The 22,127-nt window shown below is 37.1% G+C and overlaps 1 protein-coding gene across 2 annotated transcripts in view; it reads right to left on the minus strand.

Moving 5' to 3' along the window:
* Positions 1-22,127, minus strand: part of LOC131678897 (myosin-2 essential light chain) — a 70,093-nt gene that overhangs the window by 2,315 nt on the left and 45,651 nt on the right. Inside the window, exon 1 of one of the 2 annotated variants that reach the window (XM_058959321.1) lies at positions 7,666-8,236. The exons of the other annotated variant lie outside the window; for it this stretch is intronic. Within the exon in view, the coding sequence (XP_058815304.1) occupies positions 7,666-7,714 (49 nt within the window). The 5' untranslated portion in view covers positions 7,715-8,236. Of the gene's footprint in view, positions 1-7,665; positions 8,237-22,127 lie in introns of those variants that run through there. 2 annotated transcript variants of the gene reach the window in all.

Here is a 22,127-nt window from a genome sequence, read left to right on the forward strand (position 1 = left end):
TAATTCCACTATATTTATTTGTATGTCACTATTTAACAACACAGGCCGGTATTTCGACTACTACTTGTAGTCTTCTTCAGTGATTGTATCAGTCTATAGGAAATTACGGGTTTGCTAAGTCTTCTATCTAGGAAAACGGGTACGAACAAAGGGTTTGTAATATAATTTATTTTTCAACTTTTTCCAAAGTGTTCACCAAATAGAAATGATTTTTGGGTGTAGCGTTTAATTTTGTTTAGTAATAGATGCACCGGAGTGAAGTGCAAAGAAACCGAAAAAGATCAGTTCCGGTTTACTCAAATTTCAGAAAGACAACTCGGTCAAGAACACCGCAAAAGAAGATTTGATATATGTATTCTTTGGTCAGCAGATTTCGGTGAGAATGTTCCATTCTGTATCCACATTATTCTATCGGAAACATATCGTCTTACATTATTCGCATATTTGTATTTTAATTCTTGCGGCTATAAACTATGTTTTGGTTCCTAGTGATTATTTTAAGATAGCAGAAGTAGTATAGTGGGTAGCAGTGGGTCCAAATCATTGCACATGGGTGGTTGCGGAATGTGAAATTACAAAGGATGGGCTCTTCCTACGATTTGTGCAAGTGTTCATGTTTGAGCTATGTTTGGTGTACAAACAGTGATAATTTTTTTCATATCTCAGAGTGCCCGTTATCGTATTGCGGTAAATATTACGAAGCGGGAACGATTTATCAAAACCCCATCAAATTGAAACGGTCGGTACGGTTGTCCACATTTCTTCCTTATTCAAGGTTCAAAATAATTCGTTGAATTAATTCTTCATTAAATGTATAATTTGATTGCGGTATAATTTTGAATCATCTTCATTTTGTGCGCTGCACAGTTGGCCTTGCCGCCTTAATGATTGTGTCACATACCATATGTGCCACAAATATTAATATTGCCAAGAAAAAATGTAGACATCTTTCCAGGATCCCTACAACTGGCTGTGTGTGCAGACTGGACTAGACTAGACTAGAAAACGGGTAGGCTGTGTTTGGTAGGTTTAGATGCGTGAAGCTGATCTTTTTTACATGTAAGTATTATTTCGAAGAGTTATAAATATCCGTTAGCTTGGTCTCAATTTAACGTTGAATTTTAATATCTTCTATAGGTTATGTTTTTCTGAAAAATTCTGTTCCACTACGTTGGATTTGAAGTGAAATGGTAAATCTTTATCGGATTCACTGGAAGCTTTTGCTATTTCCGCAATGTGCTCCTTGAACCGAATTTCTATTAGAAATTAGAAATCTCTTGGTTTGTCCAATATAAACTTTTTCGCAGTGTTCATCCATAACTGTCCCAACCCAAAAAATGGCTAGAACAGGAATTTCAAAATATGCCTAAAAAATTTTCCAGTCGTTCCGTCAGCATAACACAAGAATAAACTTTCATACTTCAGAACTTAGTTGAAATCAGAGACGATGAGATTATGGTCTCCATTCAACTACAAATAAACATAGTGGAATTAAATGATAGAAAACCTGCGTAAAGTGTAACACATTTTGTACTTTGAAGTAAATAAAAATAATAATCCATACCAAATTCATGACCTTTTAAATTGGTTACACTTCGAGTGCCAAACCCTGTAAATATTTGCTTATAAACTAATAGTTTGATCTTTAGGCAGAGCCTAAAATTCCTGTTTATAAGAGGCTATAAACAATGTTCATTAAACATGTTATATAGCTGTTGCATTTTGCTTGGATTGTTTCAATGTGAATTTTGAAAGTAAACTTTTTATCGTAAATCAAGCCCAAGTATTAAACATGATCTGACCACGTCAAATTTCAACAATTAAATGCAATCAAATGATTATGTTTAAGAGGAAAAGCTATTGGCTTACGCGGGAAAACAATTTATAGTGTTTTTTGCGCCTTAGAAGAAAGTTTTTCAAACTTCGCTGCAGTTGACTGCATGTGACAATTGTAGTATCATCTCAGAAAAGTGACGTACGACAGGTTTGGAATATAAGAGGTAAAATATCATATAGGATTGGAGCGGCGCTTGGCCCTCGAGGGACGCCTGCTTTAATGGGTAGCATATCAGATTTACGATTGCGATAATATACCTAGGGTTACCAAATTGACTTAGAGCAAATTAAGGACACATTGAATTAAATGTTAAAGCATGTAAGACTTAGTATTCGGACACTTTGTTAATTCTGTCGCAATGGTCTGTATACTAGTGGTCCACATACGTTTAGGCTCGATTCGACACGTGTGTAAATACCCGCCACAGACATTCCGAATAAATAAGACTCTAACACGCTTGGCAAACGTTTGTAGGTGGAGCAGTAATCGACGTAATACAGTTGGAGTGCATGTGTAGCAAACAGTTGCGTAGATGGCAATAGTGAAACGCAGATTTCCAACGTTTATCAATTTGAAGGATTACACAGGTTTAAAAAAAAATTCTAGTCTAAATGTCTTATCTGTGGTAAGTCGCTTGCGATGATTTTTTTTCAAATTTAGTGAACAACAATCGTTATTTATTGAATTTGAAAGAATACCATCGCATACAGTATGTTGAAATGTGCAAGCACATTTAAACAATGAATATTTTCTCCACGACGGTATTTCCAAGGACTTTACTTTAATAGTAATACCATTTTCACCAAAAAATCCAGAACTGAACCATTAACGTGTCTTTCGGCCATTACTTCACTCGAAATTATTTTTCCCAGTCGATCGAATCTGAGTGTAGTGTGCTGAATACACTTTATTCAAAAAACAAATCTACCTGTGTTTCAAATGAGGCAACAAACAGAACGGCAGCATATATCAAAACACTAAATGAAATCAAAACACTGCTGGGAATGTGATCGTTTCTATTCCAATGCTACTTTGAAACCGATTTGCACCCCCGCTGCTGAATATGCTCTATGGAATTTGACCGCTATAAAACTAATACTTGCAAAACCATTCTTGGTCACTGCTCTAATATAACTCAATATCCTCGCCCACCAAAATCTCCAACTAATCCCCGCCTTTCAGTAAGCATAAACCTCGTTTAGTCCGCCCGTGCTTTAGAAATACCGACAGAAGCATGTCAGCAAATACCTTAGTGATAAAAACGCATCACGTATATCAGATATGTGAAACGTGTGTGTCAATAACTTCATTACCCTAGGTACCTACAAACCAAAAGTATGTTGACATGAGAATTCCCAGCTCTAAAAAAAGTTTTTCACAGCGCTAACTAACAAGCAGCACACACACGTCGCACTTTGCAGTGTGCTGAGCTCATTCCAAGCCCACCCTACCAACTGCATTTTGCAAATCATCAAATTTACGCAACTCGAACCATACCATTGCTTTACTATATCCGCTCGTTTCAAATCGCGCGCATAAAAAGCTTTGCACACAGAAAAGAAACAAGTGCAAATTCGAACACGGTTAACGGTGTTTAACCACTTATTGTTGTTATAGTTATGATCTTACTCGTTTGGCAGGCGAGCAACGAATGATACAAACGGACACTCGGCACTTCTACTTATAACTTCACGTATTTGATTGATTCTGGATCATGCCTTGTACGTATGTCACAGTTCATTTAACGACAAAAGCTGCGGACCAAACTTTTCGCTCCAAAAGAAACGATGGACAGTGGTGCCGTGACAAGAAAGTGGTTTTTGTCCACAAGAATATTAAGCCACCCAACTGCCAGCAAATCTGTCAAATTGAAAAGTATTGGGCAATTATCAAACAGATGTTTAAGAAATCTGGAAAGACGACTGGGGACGCTGTACAAGTTGCTCGATGATGGAACAAAATGCACCTGAGGTTGACAGGTCAGTGTGTAGGAATAATTTTGTTTTCTCGTCTTCCATTTTGCACAACTTTGTAAAGACCGCACTATCGAAATTTTAACCACTGAATCACGAGAATTTTTCAGATAATTCGCTATTACAATATTCAAAATCCGACCAATAGATGCGCTACTACGGAATAAATATTGCACCCGAGTTTTAAGTGAAACAAACTTCATTTATTTTACGGTAAAAGAACTTGGTTGCTGTGAATCGCGAAGGGTATACAAGTAACTGTATTGACAGAAAGCGCTTGAAGATAATTGTCAATTAAAATGATGATTGAAAAGTTTCATTCTCTCGGAATTAACTTGATCTGAACAGTTTTGAAATATGTCTTGGTTTAGGACTAAAATTGAGGACAAATAATGGACGCTTACCAAACTCGTCAAAATTAAGGACATGTCCTTTAAAATAATTAAAATTAATTTGAAATTCTACATTTTGGTAATTAATCCTTTGTGCCGAACACTGTCGGGAGCCTTTTTTATATCTAGAACAGTGGAATGGCCCTCTGAGATAATTGCCCTTATCATTTTAGTTACTCTAACAAGTTGATAAATAGTTGAATGCCCAATACGAAATCCAAACTGCTCAGCAAGGAAAATAGAATTCTAATTGATATATAACATCATTCGCGATTACAAAGAATTTCGATTTCTTGTAGAAATTAGTTTGCTCACCAGTGCATTGAAAAGACAAACACGCTGCAGCAATAAAAATGATACCAAGTTCGGTTTCAACTTCAATACCCAACCTCTCGATCACCCTGGTGTCAACATAGGGCAAAATGAAAATTTTGATACTGTGATTACCGTTATGGTGATTCCCCGTCTAATCCAACAATTGGATCAAATCAATGAGTAACAAAGTTACGGTTACTCTTCAATTTAACATTTGGTTTTGAAAAAAGTTCGCTCACAACGGCAATATGCACATTATGTACCCTTACAGCATTTCAATTTAATAAATTTAAATGATTATTTAAAGTCATTATTGAACTTGAAACCCATTACAATTTTATTTGCAAATTTCCACCCAGTTTGAAATGCTACAACATGGAGGAAGAATGTAACATTGCAGTCATCAAGTGAAACATTGATTGCTGCAAAAAATTGTTTTTCTTCAGTAATGTAACCGTGGTGTTTCTGCCGAGCTACCTAGCCCCTGAAGTATAAGACGACGTACCATGGTAGGGTGGTGTGACTGACATCGAAGATCCTTACACAGGGAGATAAGCTGTATTTCTATTTTCAATCGTTTGAACACGCTTCAACATGTTTTGTTGAAATCTTTTTCTTTACTGTTTGTGCTGCGATGTACGAGATTTTATATTTTTGACTCGAATTGGACATACACAGAAATTAGATTTATGGTTTCCGCGACAACTAGCATATTTGACACTTTGTATAATTTCTGTTACCGGACAAAGGTCCTTTGTGTGCGACACTGATTTTGAATATTGCTACCATGTCATCTATAATGTGCTCATATTACCTGCACATGAAACATAAAACGTACCATTTCAAATACTTTCAAATTATTATCCCCATTAAGATGGGCAAAAAAATCGACTTCTTTTTTATTTGATTAATTTTTAGTATTGAACCTCTACAATAGTCTCTCGCAATCTCGTGGCCACGCTGAACTTCATTTGTTTTTAGCAGCCATACATTCCTCGCGCATATTTGCTATAACACATGCAGATTTCAATCTATCGGAAAATTTTTCGAAAAACTGACATCTATAAAAATACAGTGTAAACAATACACTCTAAACTACTTCTACCCAAACTTTCAAGAAGAACTACCAAATGGCTCCATTTCTACAGCGTTTTTTCCGCGATGCAATTTTATGTGGGACACCCTTTAATAACGTTTTTATTAACACCGCGTTTTTCAATTTGGCTAACACGATAACTCAAAAACTAATCAACGAATGGATTTGATTTTTTTATGAGAATGCACAATATTTGTAACCTGTCGATTAACCACAGAAAACTGAATAAAAAATTCTACCTATTATTTTGAAGAAAAGTGAGTGAATTTTACAGTAAAATATGAGATGAGCGTGAATGAATTTATTTTGTGCACTATGAATGTAAATAAATCTTAACATTACAAAAAAATATCCATTATTACATTGCCATCAAAATCGTAAACCAACATAACCTTTGTTTTGAGCACTTTTCAACAGACGCCCCCTTAAGATGAGTTAAACAAATCCGCTTCATAAGAATAACTTGTGAAGAAGTAAAGCAAAGATTTTTTTTAATTCGTTGGATATTTCGACGCAACTTTGACCTTGCGGTCACGCTTTTAAGATAGCCTTGAATGATCTATCTGTCTTGAAATCATATGAATAAAATGTATATAACTTCTCCGTGAGATACAGAAGAAGAGGTTTGTGGTCAATTATTCCATCCGCTGTAACTATAACTAAGAGGCTACGTCCGAGAGGAACGTTGAAAGTTCAGTTAGAAAGGCTCTGAAGTCGAAGATCATCACTGTGATCGGTGGATGAGATTGAGACTTTTCTCATTATCAAGGCTTATAATGCGTAGAAATTTACGAAATTTTACAGCTTCACATTTAGATAAAAACATCGAATAAGTTACAATCAATTGGAGTTACTGGTGGAGAAGTTACCCGTTTTGGTTTCTTATTATTATTTGGTATACGGCCTTTCTGGGAGGAAATATATCGCAAGGCTCAGTTGTTCTTCAAAAAAAATGAATCTTTAAAAAGACTGATTGAGTAGAATTGGTAGGCAATCTTGAGAAAGACTGATTGTCTTAGAGAAAGACTGATCAAGGAAAAAATATAGGTAGTCCTGAGAAAGACTTTCGCAGTTGAAACATTCTAGGTAAACCTGGAGCTATTGAGTTTTTGTGACCGCATCCAACGAAGGTTCAAGCCGGACTCCCCAACGAAGCGTCTTCGATCCCGTTCGTTGATAGTGTTTCCGCGAGTTATCGATTTGGTTTTAAAAAGCAAAATCGCCGGAAACCACGATCCCGGGTCTTCGAAAAGGCTTTTAAAGTCGATAGGAATATCTAGCAGCTCAAAAAATTGGCCTAGACATCCAAAAATGTGATGAAATATTTGTTCGAGAACTGATGACACTTGATTAAAAAAAATCAAATAGAAATAATTCCATCTTGTCTTCACAATGTTCAAGTTAAATCTCGTACAATAACGGTCACACATTTGTTTGAATGAAGCGTCGTTTTTATATGATTGATGCATATGTAGATAACTTATGTTCGATACCAATAGTTCAAGAGTTACTCACAATTATCACGTTTGTAGTTATTTATTTAAAGTCACTGTGCGACGAGTAGATAAAGATTTCGGCACGGGAAAATATGTGATGATGGAAATTGATATCAACTATGTATAGAAGGTCGAAACATCTTTTATTTGTGTACACGATCCTCCGTAGCTCTTCCCCGTTGAACTCGAAACGCTGATTCAACAGAAGATCGGCCCGACCTGCCGACTTACTGCAGGTTTAAAACCAATACTTACTTTGGTTTAAAACCAATTTATTATCGAAATTCCACAAATCCAAACTTAAGTTCTCACCTCTCTAATCATACAATTAAAATTCGGTTTTATAGGGTGGCATCGAGGCCCTCTCACCAAAACCTTCAAATCACATATGAGTGCTCAAGCTAAACAAACATATCTTTCCTACTACTTCTAGTAAGTACTGAATTCCAACCAAAATAAGTTTCCCATAAAAAACTAGAATATTGATCTTTATAGAACTATTTTATCTAACTTGAGGTTTGTTACAATCATTGCGAGAAGGAAAACTGATTCTCACCTTCGACAGAAGTGAAGCTATTCTTCTTTGGTGGTTCATACATGTACATAATTGCAACTTCTTTTCCTCTCGACGATTATACGAATAATAATTTTTAGCCTTCGGTCACTAACGATAAAACATTCAACGACAACAGAAAAAAAACAAAACAACTGAACACACTTGGAACTTGTACTGCTGAGCGTTATCGAACGGATGTAAAATAATCCACTTTATTCTTCAATTGATGTCAACCGTGAATTCAATAATAATATCGGCCCACAGACATCGATCACACGGCACAGACGAAACAGGAGGCAAAAAATGCGTAATGTAATAGCACTAGGAAACACGACCCCAGCAGCAACAAAGTTGGGGTGTGAACTGTTTAGGGTCACCCGCGCGCCACCACCGTGAGAGCGAAAACACGAAGACCGAACACACAATTGGCGCGAGATGGAGCAATGGACGGACCCCTCAAAAGGCCGTAAACGGTCTGGCTGGATGCGCTTCGAGTTGGATTTTTCGGGCGCCACAGTGCACACGCGTGCAGGCGCTTTCAGCTTACGATCGTTACTGAGGCTGTGCGAATGTTGCGCGCACTGTCACAGCAGTCCGATCTCTCCGCCAACTTGACGAGGGGAGATAATTTCATTAAATTATATTCGGATGTTCTGGTGGCTGCTGCTGCTGCTGCTGCGGAAGGCTGCGGTTAAATATAGGGTCAGAGTTGTATTTATGGGAATTGCTACTGAGCGTTTGGGTCCGAACATAGCGATTACTTCAGCGGTGTGAAACCGTTTGATAAGCTCAATCAGAAGGTTGAATTCTGTGTTTAATGGAGTAGAAATTATAATTTATTGCACTAGCACGTTTTAATGTTTGAACTGGAAACGCAAAAATTTCAATGTTACCCTAGCAACGGGAAAAAATCGCACAAGGCAGGTTGCAAAAGTGCAGACAGTCTCGCGTACTTGCGTTCTCTGTGTCACCACGTGCATCGTACACACCCAACACACACATACGGTCGGGCGGATTTTTTTGTGATGGAACGGAAAGATCAAGATTGCTATCACTTACGATTGGAAGCTGGCTGTGAGAAAAAAACTAAATATGTAATAATAAAAATGGTACGCGGCAGGAGCAACCAAAAGTGTAGATGACCAACATGGTACGATTGCTGACATAACGAGATTATTAAGTATAACTTACTACACCGAAGTATGTCAGCGTGAAGTAACGAGCAGTTGCCACTGGTAACAACGGTTAATGATAATAACCAGTTATCGGCTGCGAAAGTTTGCAAGCTAAATTAGTCGATATGCAAATAAGCACGTTTACAGGAGACAACATATCCAAAATTGAACAAAAGTATTATTGAAGACAAAAAGAACAAGTTCTAGGAACACGCAAGCGACAGTAACACGGTGCATCGTATGTGACATAAAAATTTAAAAATTGGTCAAAATATAAAGTCAAACTTTTGAAGTCAAAATAATTTGACTTGTCTCAGTCTTAGTTAAAATGTTCAGTACGATCTTCAACTACTTCCAATAACGATTGTTTAGCATTTAAGATGCGTAACAACGCTATTTGGGCTGCGCATTATTCTAAACATGCAACATTGTCTATTTTATGCAATTATGACCAGTTCTTTACTTTGCAAAGACCCAATTGGTTTTTGGCTACCAATGAATTCAGAAAAACCTAACATAAAGAATGTAGCCCTATTTCAATAGTTTTACCCGATAGTTCTGCATTAATGCCCGCAGTATCCGTAATACCCTAAAAAAATGGGCGCTAAAAGATTATTTTGAACAAATATAACCTTTTAAAATAGCTGGTAGATAAACGAAACCTTTTTTACAGTAAATCAAAGCGTGTATGTCAGTAAAAACCGCGGGAATTTATTGCTAATACTTTCGATATATTCGCTACACTGAAAATTGGTTTCTTGCAATTATCCAAGGATGCCACCTTTCCGCATCCATCTGGATGCTTCTAGATTTTTGTATGTCCTCCAGACATACAGACACATATTTGACTAATCCAGATTTTAGAGTAATTGTCCAATTTTATCCCGGCGATAAAAAAAAATAACAATAAGCCCTTAATAATCGTTTCGACTTCGTCTCATCAGTATCTGGCAGCAACTTGGTCACATAGATGGACTTTAAATTTAACAAGGAACACTACTTGTTTTCACAAGCAAACGACTTGTCATGGATAATGTCCTGAAGTACTTATTGATGATAGAATCACGACGTAATCGAAACATGGATTGGAAGCCTATGCGTTGCACTTTGTTATATTTCACTCTAAGGAAAAAGTTGAGTTAGAACCATGTTGTGCATGTAGGGCGCAACAACTGTAACTTTTATAAATTATAGATTGACGTATCGATTTAGTCTCATCAATATATGGCTACCAACTTGGGATTGACAAAGTTGTATCATTGTGCAATATGTGGCAAAACTATGCCGCCATTCACCTCTTATACAGAACTCCTATCCCTTGCCTCTCCGCGGTGCCAATCCTGGTACGAGCCTCTTTATACCGTTTTTGCTTGAACCCGGGGTTAATTCATACATTTTGACCTGACTCAATTTCCTTGCGAGCCGAAACGAAATCAGTAAACATCGTGTGGGATCTGTGGTCGTATGATGACAACGAATGGCACCAAACACCTTTATACAGTGCGCGAAATAAGATCTGATTTTAGCTGCTGGATGGACATGATTGATATCTTCTAGATGATTGGATGGATATTCAACGAGAACCTGAGATACGTCATTCTCGAAACACTCAGTGGAGCTCTCTCGTTATTTACGACACATTTGAAAATCACCAAAAGTTTCCTATTTGCATTATATTACGTAAGATGACTTCAGAAAAGCACAAGGAAATCATTGGGAATGTCCCGATTGATTTTGGCGACTACTTGTTAGGAGAAACCTTGATTTTTTCTGCAAAATAATGACGCAATACGAACAAAATCTTTTCTCGCATCACGAAACATCGACGTCTTGGAATAACCTGCTATCTGCCCTGATCTAAACTCAATAGAAAACATTTGGGGTGTTTTGCTTTAGTGTATATTCGCAAATGGACAATTCGATACAGCACTTCAGCTGAAAACAGTAATTGAATAAGCATGGGAATAAATCGACACTTCGGTCCTAGACTAACTGATTGATTCAATGCCACGACAACTAGCTGATGTTATTAGAGTTCTAGGAGGATGAACATAGTATTAAGTTCTCATTTGAATTCTGGTTTCTGAATAATAATGCTTGATTCGGTTATGAGTTATTTGTACACTTACTCATTTAAGGGGGTCCTCTTAAATAATTGGGGCAAAAAGTACTTAATGTTTAATTTTTTTCAAGCAGTGAAATGACTTAGACATGTGCGCTATTTTACAAAATGTTTATCAATGTTTCATCTATAAAATAAAAAAAAATCGAGTGAAAGGTGTCAAAAATGCGGCAGATTTTTCGAATCTGTAGGCATTCTCGTTTTTGAACCGTTCAACCAATCAACTTCGGGTTTTGCCCGCCTAAAATACGACAACATTCTCGAGCGCTGTAACCTACAAAATCGCAATATTTTGATCATTAACGATATTTTACATCCGGCCACAGTGGAAAAATCATGCGAAAATACGATACTTTAGTTTCAAGTCGCTGCCATTTTGTTTATATATCGAATTTTTTCATGTTTTTTAGGTTGGGGCGCCTCTAAAGGATGTAATCTTCAAGATCGTTTTGGTTTGTTACTTGTTGACGACGAATTGCGACCTGTATCGTGCCCACAGATGAGGTTTCAAAGCACCTTTTGCTGGAGCCGCCATTTTGGACACCGTACACGAAATTTTTTATTTTATGAATGAAACCTTAATAAACATTTTACAGAATAGCGCACATGTCTAAGTCATTTTACTTCTTCAAAAAATTATCAAGCATTAGGCACTTTTTGCACAATTATATAAGAGGACACCCTTAAAAATAAGAAACATTACAATAAAGTTAAGGTATGATTCATGTGACTTATATTGATAGATTTCACTTTGATTTCGGTCACGGCACTGTTTACGAGAAGCCAATAAAAGTTCAGGAAATTCCATATGCAGTCGCACTCTAACTCATAACTCTGGAACCAGAACTGCGATCCAAATGAAATTTGACAGCAATTAATGCGAATATTAAACTTCTTGGATAAGAGAACAAATCCGGTCGTTGACTTCGCCAGAGCGCCGCAACTATTGGAGAAATCTACAAACGTGCCGCTAAGTAAAGACGTTTCTAAAACAACCGTACCGTGTTATTTCTAAAAATGTCCTACATTTTTAGAAACTGCGCTGCGTCATGCTGACCAGGGCTCTGACCGGACACTGCAAGCTAATTATCACATGGCACCTATTCAGCGCGCAGAGTCATTTTCATGTGATCTTTGTGAATCGGACTACGGAAACTCATATCATCTGATATGTAATTGCACAGTAGCACCGCGATTGCGATTTGGGGTTTTTGGGGTGTTCTTATATAGAAGACACTGTGTTTGGACGACTGAAACTTAGAAACATACTAATCTCCCTCATCCAATGCGGTAAAGAGCTTTAGGCTTTCTCGCAGGCGGTTTGAACTACTTCTGAGTTCAAATTATCAGCTGTTTGTTTCTGTGCGTTTATTTTTCCCACCTTGCTATTTTTGCTTCCTCCCACCACCCTCTCCTCTCCGTCCGATCAGGGAAATAATGAGAAAACTTGGCAACGCACAAATCTTCAACTACACAAAAGGAACGTGCTATTTCAGAAGCCAAGAATGGTTCAGTGCGCGCTCTTTAACTCATAACTCTGGAAACAGAATTCCGATCCAAATGAAATTTGACAGGAATCTATAATCTAGGATATTAATCCTTTCTTTCGACAATAGGGATGTGAAATAGGAGTCAGCCGTCACAAAAAAGAAATGTGTATTTAATTCAGGAACTTTGCCCTTCCTCGAAACATCCGGTTCAATTGCAAGTAAAAAGACGGTTATTGGGTGCAAGTGGTCAAAGCGATTTAATTGGGTGTCAGTAAATCGGAATTACAAATCCCAGCAATTTAGAAACTATTTTAATAGTTTTTTGCGTCATATGGTCATGCTTTATATGGAAATTGGATGTGTCAACCCGTAACTCCGGAACTAAAAAACTGATTCAAATAAAATGCAATAGCACCCTATGGCGATATTACCTTTCATTTGAATATAATATAGTTAAAATCGGCCCAGGCATCTCTGAAACAAATTAGTGGGATTGTTTTACACATACATACATACATTCACACATACATAAATTTTCTGGCCTAGACGAACGGTTGTCGATTTTTGTCCCTTGTTCAGTTAACATAGGTATGACTGGAGCTAACTCGCCGTTCGAATTAAACAATCAATTCACTTTTTTGGGTATTGACGTAAGACTTTGCGCCAATGCGATAATCATTGTTCTTCCTGAGCCGAAGAATAGCATCCCAAGCAAACGAGAAGCTCCATGCTCATGGTCCAGATTCACCCCCACTGTATGGTATATCGATAGTGTCTGTGAAGGGATCAAACCATAAAAACAGTATCACAATAGTACAGTAGATCCCATGCAAAAACCAAATTTAGGAGCACCCCATGCAACCCCCAGACCATAAATATGGTCCGCGTCAAATTTCGAACGAACCTATCAAAACACCATAAAATAGTCCTAATAACCCATAGATACACCACAATTTGGTTTTTTTACGAGATGTACCGGACCATGGTGATAATGTTTTCATGGATTGATCCCATTTGATACACTATAAAAACACCATGAAGTGGAAGTGAAATAGAACCATGATCATGATGGTATTGTGAGCTTTTCATTTTCTCGGGTATCTACGGGATATTGAGACCATTTTATGGTGTTTTGATATATGTGAAATTTAAAACCAACCATATTCATGATCTTTTTAAGGGGTTCTATGGTGTTTGAGCTCATGAGAATTTGCTCGGGCTCAAAGTTTGTGCATTGGACCAGAATCCCAATACCCAATAGGTTGTAAGTTCGAAACCTGTCTCTGGGATGATTTTTTCACACGCTTTCGTTTAACTCCAAAACAAACAAAATTCTAAAACTTAATACATCACCATGCACTCTGCATTTTTAAACTAATCGATTATTTCAATTAAACATCTAATTTATTACAATTAGAAACTATTTGAAATATAATCTATTTGCAATTAATCGATGTATCGAAAAAATGGCACTATTTGGCTGATCCATCTAACAAAAATAGGTTGATCCGCTGAAAAATACATTCAAAACGAGCACCTCCATATAGAGGTCTGTAATGAGGAAGCTTCACTCACCAAAAGAAGTAATCAGTTTATCGATGAAATATGAAATTTTATTTCTCAATCAAATTTTCAGTAATGTATTAAGTGGGAGGTAAAGGTTTCGGTGTGAAAAAACACTGCTTCTGCGATTTTTTAGAAATGTGGGTAAAGCGGATTGATCAAAACTTTTGTACATTATAATGTATCATTTCAATAACGTTCTGTATTTTTTCTATGAAAAATATCGACTAGCGACTGGGTGAAGAAGCTTTTTATAGAACGTCTTAGACAATTTGCTGTGTTAGCTGCCATTCAAAAACTACTTAATTGATTTATGCCAAACTCTGCATACACATTATATGTAAAAAAATACCTAACCCCTACGTTGAACTATAAAAATCATGAATCTGGAACTAAACCACTCCAGAAAATATTCTTAGGCCGTTACATTACTCGAACTTATTTTCCCCAATCTATCGAACCTGAGTGCATGTGCTGAATACTCATTATATATTCAAAAGACAGTTCTAAACGTGTTACAAATGAATCAACAAAAAGAAAGGCAGCTTTTACCAGATTTTAAGGTAGAAACGAAACAGTTTGAAATAATAAGTCAAAACGCTCTGCTGTGAATGTAACCGTTTCCGCTATAGATTATCTTTTTGAAAACAAAGCAAAACTGATACTGTTTTAACATAACTAAATCTCATCTCCTACCAACATCTTCAACCAACCCCTGCCTTTCAGTAGGCGCAAATCCAGTGTAGTCCGCCCGTGCTTTAGAAATACTTACAGAAGCATGTTATCAGATGCCTTAGTGGTAAAGAATTGATCACATATATCCGAAATATAAAACGTGTGTGCCAATAGGTTTATTACCCTACGTACTTCCAAACCGTCAAAAACATTTTTCAAATGTGAATTCAAACGCACACACTTGCATAAAAATAAATTTATATATCCTAATGCAAACTCACTGCTGCCCACGTTGCCCGCCGCAGTGTTGAACTCAATCCAAAACCTACCCTACCCACCCATTTTACAAATCATCGTGTGTACACGATTCGAACCTACTGCTTTTCTGTACTCACTCGTGTATACGGAGTTTCAAATCGCACCACTGGGTGAACAGCGCACGATAAACTTTTCACACAGCGAGCGTGAGTTAATGCCACCACTGCTGATAATCTGTAGCGTCTAGCGCACATTGTACCGGCCGGACGATATAGCCATGATGTTGCTCGTTTGGCATGCGAGTAACTAATGATTGAAACGGACAGGCCTCGCCGTAATTGATTCAGTCACTTAGGTATTCCCTATTGACGGCATTGCCCGGAATAGATTGGCTCATGTATTGGGGTTCTCACGTTTTCCAAGATCAATTTATATTTACGGACTTTTCAATAGTGTACCATTGAAATACATTAACAATATAGCAACACACGAACTTAATTTCAAATTACTTGAGGGTAAAAGACGTAAATACATCTACAAACAACAGAGATATCGGCATTCAAAAAAGCGATGCAAAAACGTGATATCGATAGATTTTAGAATGTCACGCAGCTTCAGATAGTACAGACATACCAGAAAATGGCGACTCCAAATCATAACGATCAGCAAAATGACTCGAATAATCGCGATAACTGTACATGGAGTTTAATCGCGTGGTTCAGGATGACGAAACCTACGTCAAGGCACACTTTAAATATCTTCCTGGGCAGGACTATTATACGTCGTCTGGAAGATTTCCTGGCAAAGATTTTCAAACACATCAAGCTGTCGAGGTTCTCAAAGAAATATCTCGTGCGGCAGACCATCTGTTCCTGTGGCTTGAAGAGCAAAATTTACGATATTTATGTGCAGGAGTGCCTGAAAAACCTTGGTTGCCTTTTCTCAAGTAACATAATTGTTCCGTACTGTTTTGGTCGGATTTGGCGTCTTGCCTTAGTGGAAAAAAGGCTAAAGAGTTGTATACCGCGAACAACGTGAACCATTTCAACATCCCAAAATATTGGGCATTCGTCAAGCGAAGTATCAAGCGACAGACAGTTGTCAGCAAAACGCAGTTCAAGGCAAACTGGCGTTCTGCGGCGAGGAAAGTGACCAATAAGACTGTGAAAGACTAAATGGAAGGAGTCATACGAAAGGCCCAGCAATTCGCATGCGCTAAAAGTGTTTTTTATTTATTCTGTATGAATTGAACCTGCAAAAGAAAGACGATTTAACTTGTTAATAAAAAGTGTGAGAGATTTACACACATTCTTGTCCGATAAATTTTTGATCGTAACACCCTTTAATTGCCCCATGTATATAGGAATTTCCGTGGAACATGGGGACATTTTTGTGTATAGCAGCAGTGTACGAGACCGAGAAAATATTTTACATGACATTTTCAACCATTCTGGATTATGAAAGCCACCTTTTAATTAAAAATGAGGTACTTTTTAGGGCAATTTATCAGTGATATATGATTATATTAAATATATTAAATAATATTTATTCCTAAATATATTATGTTTGTAAAGATTCATTCAATCATTTATGATTATACAACGTAATATTTAATATTCTCGCGATTCGCCAGTACGTACGCATATTTTTTTAGTATTTCGGATGCTCCTCGTCAATAACTAACGCCAACTTAATGCCAGCTAGATAAATCCAAATCTCTACCAAATTGGAGTGGATTTTAGTGTCCAACCAGCGCAGGATAGAACTTCTGGTTTTCCTATCGAGACATCAGTCGGTACCAGCCAGTTGTTTGGCGTTCGACTTTTTAAGTTTTAGTATCTAATAAGCGCCTATTTGGTGTTGGTTTGGACTTATCCGAATAGCATTGAGTTGGTGTTAGTTACTGACGATTAGAGACCGAAACACTAAAAAATCATACTAAATGTAAAAATGCTCTCTTAGTTACCTGGGGAATGATGAGAAGAAAATTTTCGGAACGATTCGTCCCGTAGATTTTGAGATACGATGTACACCGTATTATTGAGGTATCTTCGAAAATTTACTGTCACTAGCCCAATTTTTACTATTTTGTAGCGAAAATATAGTAAAATGTTGTTCGAATGTTACATTATTGTACCGAAATAGATTGAATATACTCTGCGTTGCCAAATATTTTTCTTACTAAAGGATTTTTTTCACCAAAATGCCTTACCATCCCGTAAACTAAACGAAAGTAAGAAATTGAGCTTATTAAACTCGAACAAAGCTCCGAAAATAAACCTCACACATATCAACTACGCTGAGGATATTGCCCAAAATCTCCCATTACGAGGGGTAAAATCAACAATCTCCGGTGACATTCCTCGAATGAAGCCGATAACCACAAGTGTTGCTCACGATTAATTGATGCGTGACAAAACCAAAACGTTTCGTGGTTTACAAGTGACATAGTGTTAAAATGTTACGTAATTGAACCTACAAGTGTCGGTTGAGGTCGTGTAATCAATCCCATCACACTCCAGTTGAATTATTTCCTTCACCCAAACACCGCAGCTGTCTTTTTTGTTTGATTTTGTCATACCACTGACTATCGAGGATTCACTATTCTCCTTTCATGATTAATTGTATCATGGGATAGCAACGAGCGATGTGGAAAATATCAGTTTCTATTATTCCATTTTCGAACATACCACACATTATTGAGAGCATAGGAAACTTACACTAACACTGAAAAATTTGCTGTGTTGTCTTGACAGTTTTCATTTAAAACCATTTCGCTCAAAATTCGAAAATATTTGAAATGACCTCCGGTTGGTTTGGAGAAAACCTGTTGGTATCTGCGTATTATTCTAGATTCAATTGCATTTTTTCGGGTCCCTTGTCGGACATTGCCCATGCAGAGACTCTCGATAACTCAAACAACTCAATGTATTTTTGGTGCAAACCAGTGGAATGCCCAAATTTGGCTTCCCAAGTGTTCCACCCTGCAATCACACGACGACACTCAAGCAGCCAGTTTTTGCGGTACAGGACAAAAGCAAGTAAACATACCAAACATATCCCGAAGACCCCACTCTCGCGGTGCCAATGGAGCGCCATTAACCTCGTACGAGCATCGTTTAGTTTGACCGGCCGAATGTTTACTGTTTATGCACCCAGAACTGTTGGCTCAAATCAAATAGTGCAAGAGAAATTAGATACAAATCAGCTACCATGTTATGTTTCAATTCAATGTTTCGCACCGAGCCAACCGTCTCTGGGTGTAGTTTCCGTAGCCGTCATGACCTCAAAACTCGCGCTGCCGCTCGAAGTGTCGTGTGTGCGCACGCCGTAAAAGCGAAATCCGCTGAATGCGCGCGAGTTGTAATTCCTTATAAGGAAGACACGCAGACCTCGGTTGCCTTTGCGCCGACAATTTAATACCAAATAGAGGAACAAGTCGCTCCGTCTTCAGCACACAGCACCCCGGTGCCGTGTATTCCGACCCGGCTACGACCTACAACGCACAGTGGGACCAATCCAAAAAAGGTGGGACAAAACCTATTTGAGGCCTTAGATGTCATTTTAGAGCCATCATTTCTTCTTAGGATATGTTCACAATATTATTCTGCAACTTTTTAAATAATTTTTTTTTGTTTGAGCTAAAGTAGAGTACCCGAGCAAAAAAATTTATTCAATTTTTTTTTTAGAGGGTCGATGTCTTCGATAAAGTTGTAGAACATTATGTTTTGAATAACTTCTTCTAAGATACCACAGACATCAGACCTCATTTTTGAGGCAAAATTGTTGTTTTTTGAGAATATGACTAAAAAATCAGTTCTTCGACTTTTCCATGCTAAAAACCTCAATTGATTAATTCAATATGTTCTACAAACTTGCAGGTATCACTAAAATACAACTTTTTATTGAAGAAACTAATAACGTGATTCTATTTTATTGAAGAAACTAATAACGTGATGGCTTCTAAAACTATTTTTCATATAAATTTGCTCTATTTTCATCAAAGATTTCTGTTTTTTGGGCACTTTTGGTCAGCAAAACTTTGTCTATTCCGATACTCCATTATTTCTAGAATACATTTAATATTACATGGAAACAGGATATAGTTGGACGCATTGCGTGGGTGACCATTCATGTACGACAGTTTATAACTTAAAATGTGTTTATAATATTTTTAATTTATATACATTATTAGCCATTCCCAAAATCTTATATTTTATACGCACTTGCAAGCATGTAGAACATATTGAGTTGATCAATTGCGGTGTCAACATGTAAAAGTTTAGAAAAATACAAATTTTGTCATTAAACTACCGAAGAACAACGATGTCGGCTTAAAAAATAAATCGACAATATGTGTAAGGTACTTTCAACAAAATTATTCGAAATTGAACATTATACAACTTTGCTGAAGTCCTCAACCATCTAAAAAAATAGAAATGTTTGAATTATATTGTGAATGTTTTTTTCCAAAAACGCCAAGGTTCTATAATATCTAAAGCCTCAAATAGGTATTGTTCAACTTTTATGAATTTTTTAGAACTAACCTTATTGGTTAAACTAGAGTAGAAATCCCGGACTAAAAAAATCAAATTTTGTTTAAATGGTTCAGATCTTTAGCAAAGTTGCCAAATATTGTGTTTGGAACAATTTTGTTGAAAATACCATATACATATTGTAGATTTATTTTTTTAGCCCAATCGTTGTTCTTTGGCAGTTTAACTTCAAAATTTATATTTTTTTACTTTTCTATATTGTAACCGTAATTCATTATCTCAATATGTTCTATATGCAGGTAGGTGCGCGCGAATTATAAAATTTTGGGAATAGCTAATAATGTATATAAATTAAAAATAATATAAACACATTTTATGTTATAAACAGTCGTACATGAATGGTAATCCAAACAAAGCGTCCAACTATATCCTGTTTCCATGTAATATTAAATGTATTCTAGGAATAATATAGTATCGGAATAGCCAAAGTTTGGCTGCACAAAAGTGCACAAAAAACAAAAATCTTTGATGAAAATACAGCAAATTTATTTTGAGGTTTTTAGCATGGAAAAGTCGAAAAACTGATTTTTTAGTCATATTCACAAAAAACAACAATTTTGCCTCAAAACTGAGGTCTGATGTCTGTGGTATCTTAGAAGAAGTTATTCAAAACATAATGTTCTACAACTTTGTCGAAGACATCGACCCTGTAAAAAAATTCTTGAAAATTTTTTTTTGCTCGGGTACTCTACTTTAGTCCAACCAAAAAATTTTCTTTTTAAAAAGTTGCAGGATAATATTTTGAATATATCCTACAAAGAAATGCTCTAAAATGACATGTAAGGCCTCAAATAGGTTTTGTCCCATCTTTTTTGGAGTGGTCCCACTGTGCGACGGCTACAGGGGGGATCAGGCACATAAGCGACATATTTGGGCCTACAGGTTGCTCAAAGAAGGCTCGAACCACCTTCGCCAGTGTTGATAAACCAGTAGAATGGCAAAAAGTTGCACTACCCTTTAAAGTGTACTCAACATTTGACTGGACATATGGCAAATTAGGCTGGAATTGGGTTGCGTTGAACGAAGATCTCGTCTCACTTTTAACGTATGAGCAAATACGGTGTGTTCCTGTTCAGTTTTCAGTATCAGTGAAATTCGCTGAAAATCTCTGAAAACTGAGAATAGTTGTTTCTACCTAGGGAGCTGATTGGGTTAATTCAAAATTTGTAGGGTTATTATCATTAGTAGCTAACAGACCGATTGGGGCGTTAGCTAGACACTAAATCCAAAAATGTAGTGTGTCAACTGATGTCTATGGTTAAAATGACCGGTCAGGACTGATGTCCCGATGGAACAGAAATTCTAGTTTTCACTGATAGGAACATATAGAAATCGGCTAGAACAATAAAACAAAACATTGGTCTGAGATAGGAAAAGTACGAATTATATCTTTGACTTTCTACATTGACGTTTTTGAAAAGCACGAGATCAATGCACGAACCACCAACTGTAGTAGTAGCTTGTGAAGGACTAGAGGAAAGATGAAACTTCAGGTTTGTGTTAAAATCTCCCGAAACATCTATCGAAATACTTTTCGAGCACACGGCAATAAATTACGTATACCGAAAAAATGCTTTTCGTTAATAGTTGTATCAGGCGAATTTTATACAATAATGGGCAACGTTTTAACACCTTTTAGTAAAATTTCTGCCAGAGACCAATTCATGCTCTTACTAACTTGTTCAATTTCATGAAAAACAGCCGTAGCAGATACAGATATCCTTTAACAAATTTCAACGGGCGTCCTGCACTAGCGAACGACAGCAGCGTCGAAAGAGAAATGAGAATGTAGGCAGAAAATTTACAGCCGCAGAAAAGGTAGGCATTTTGCATCCTTGATCAGGCCCGTGTGCAGAAAATTCTCAAGGGAAGGGTTTTGATTTTTTTTACGTTTCTTCCTAGGCCTGGAGAACCGAATCTTGTGTACTAATCGTATCAGCTCAACAGATTGAGTAAATGTTTGTTATCGAGAAGGAATGATCAACAGGCACCGCTGGCTCATAGTGGATTCGGATTGGTTTGTAGTACTTAAGCCTGCTGATTAAACTTAACCTCTTGTATCTCGCAATCCTCATCCATCTGGGCAACCGTTAGGTACTACTTCAGTAAGGATTGTGCTCTTAATCTTTTTGTTTTGTGCTAATCGTTCATGTTTTTGTCCGTGGCTGCTTTTCTTTGCTCGCTATCGAACCTTCACGGTTTATCTGACCTGCACTGGTCAGCTACAACCTGGCAAGACACAAACCGATCCGGAGGTGTAGACCATAATGATCTACATCTCTTCCCAAGCACCTTCCAAGGGTTTCTTATCCTTCTTGTCGCTACTCGTTCCCATTTATCTGCTATCTGAGAGTTCCTCGGCGGCGGTATTTCACCTGATACCGATGCTAATTCGCGTGATCCACTGAGTCACTCCGACGGAGTTATCAACAGCGGTGAAATTTCTCCAGATAACGGTATCACGATTTTCTCCAACCTCGTGTTTTTTTTCTTTAGATCAGTGATTTTTTATCGAAAATTAAACCAATGAAAGTCATAATCATCTCAGAATCCAATAAAACTCAGTTTATGAGAAGATATTGTCTAATTTAGCAACTAAGTATATTGTTATTAATCAAGAATC

Source organism: Topomyia yanbarensis, chromosome 2, assembly GCF_030247195.1.
Source record: "Topomyia yanbarensis strain Yona2022 chromosome 2, ASM3024719v1, whole genome shotgun sequence".
Classification (NCBI taxonomy): domain Eukaryota; kingdom Metazoa; phylum Arthropoda; class Insecta; order Diptera; family Culicidae; genus Topomyia; species Topomyia yanbarensis.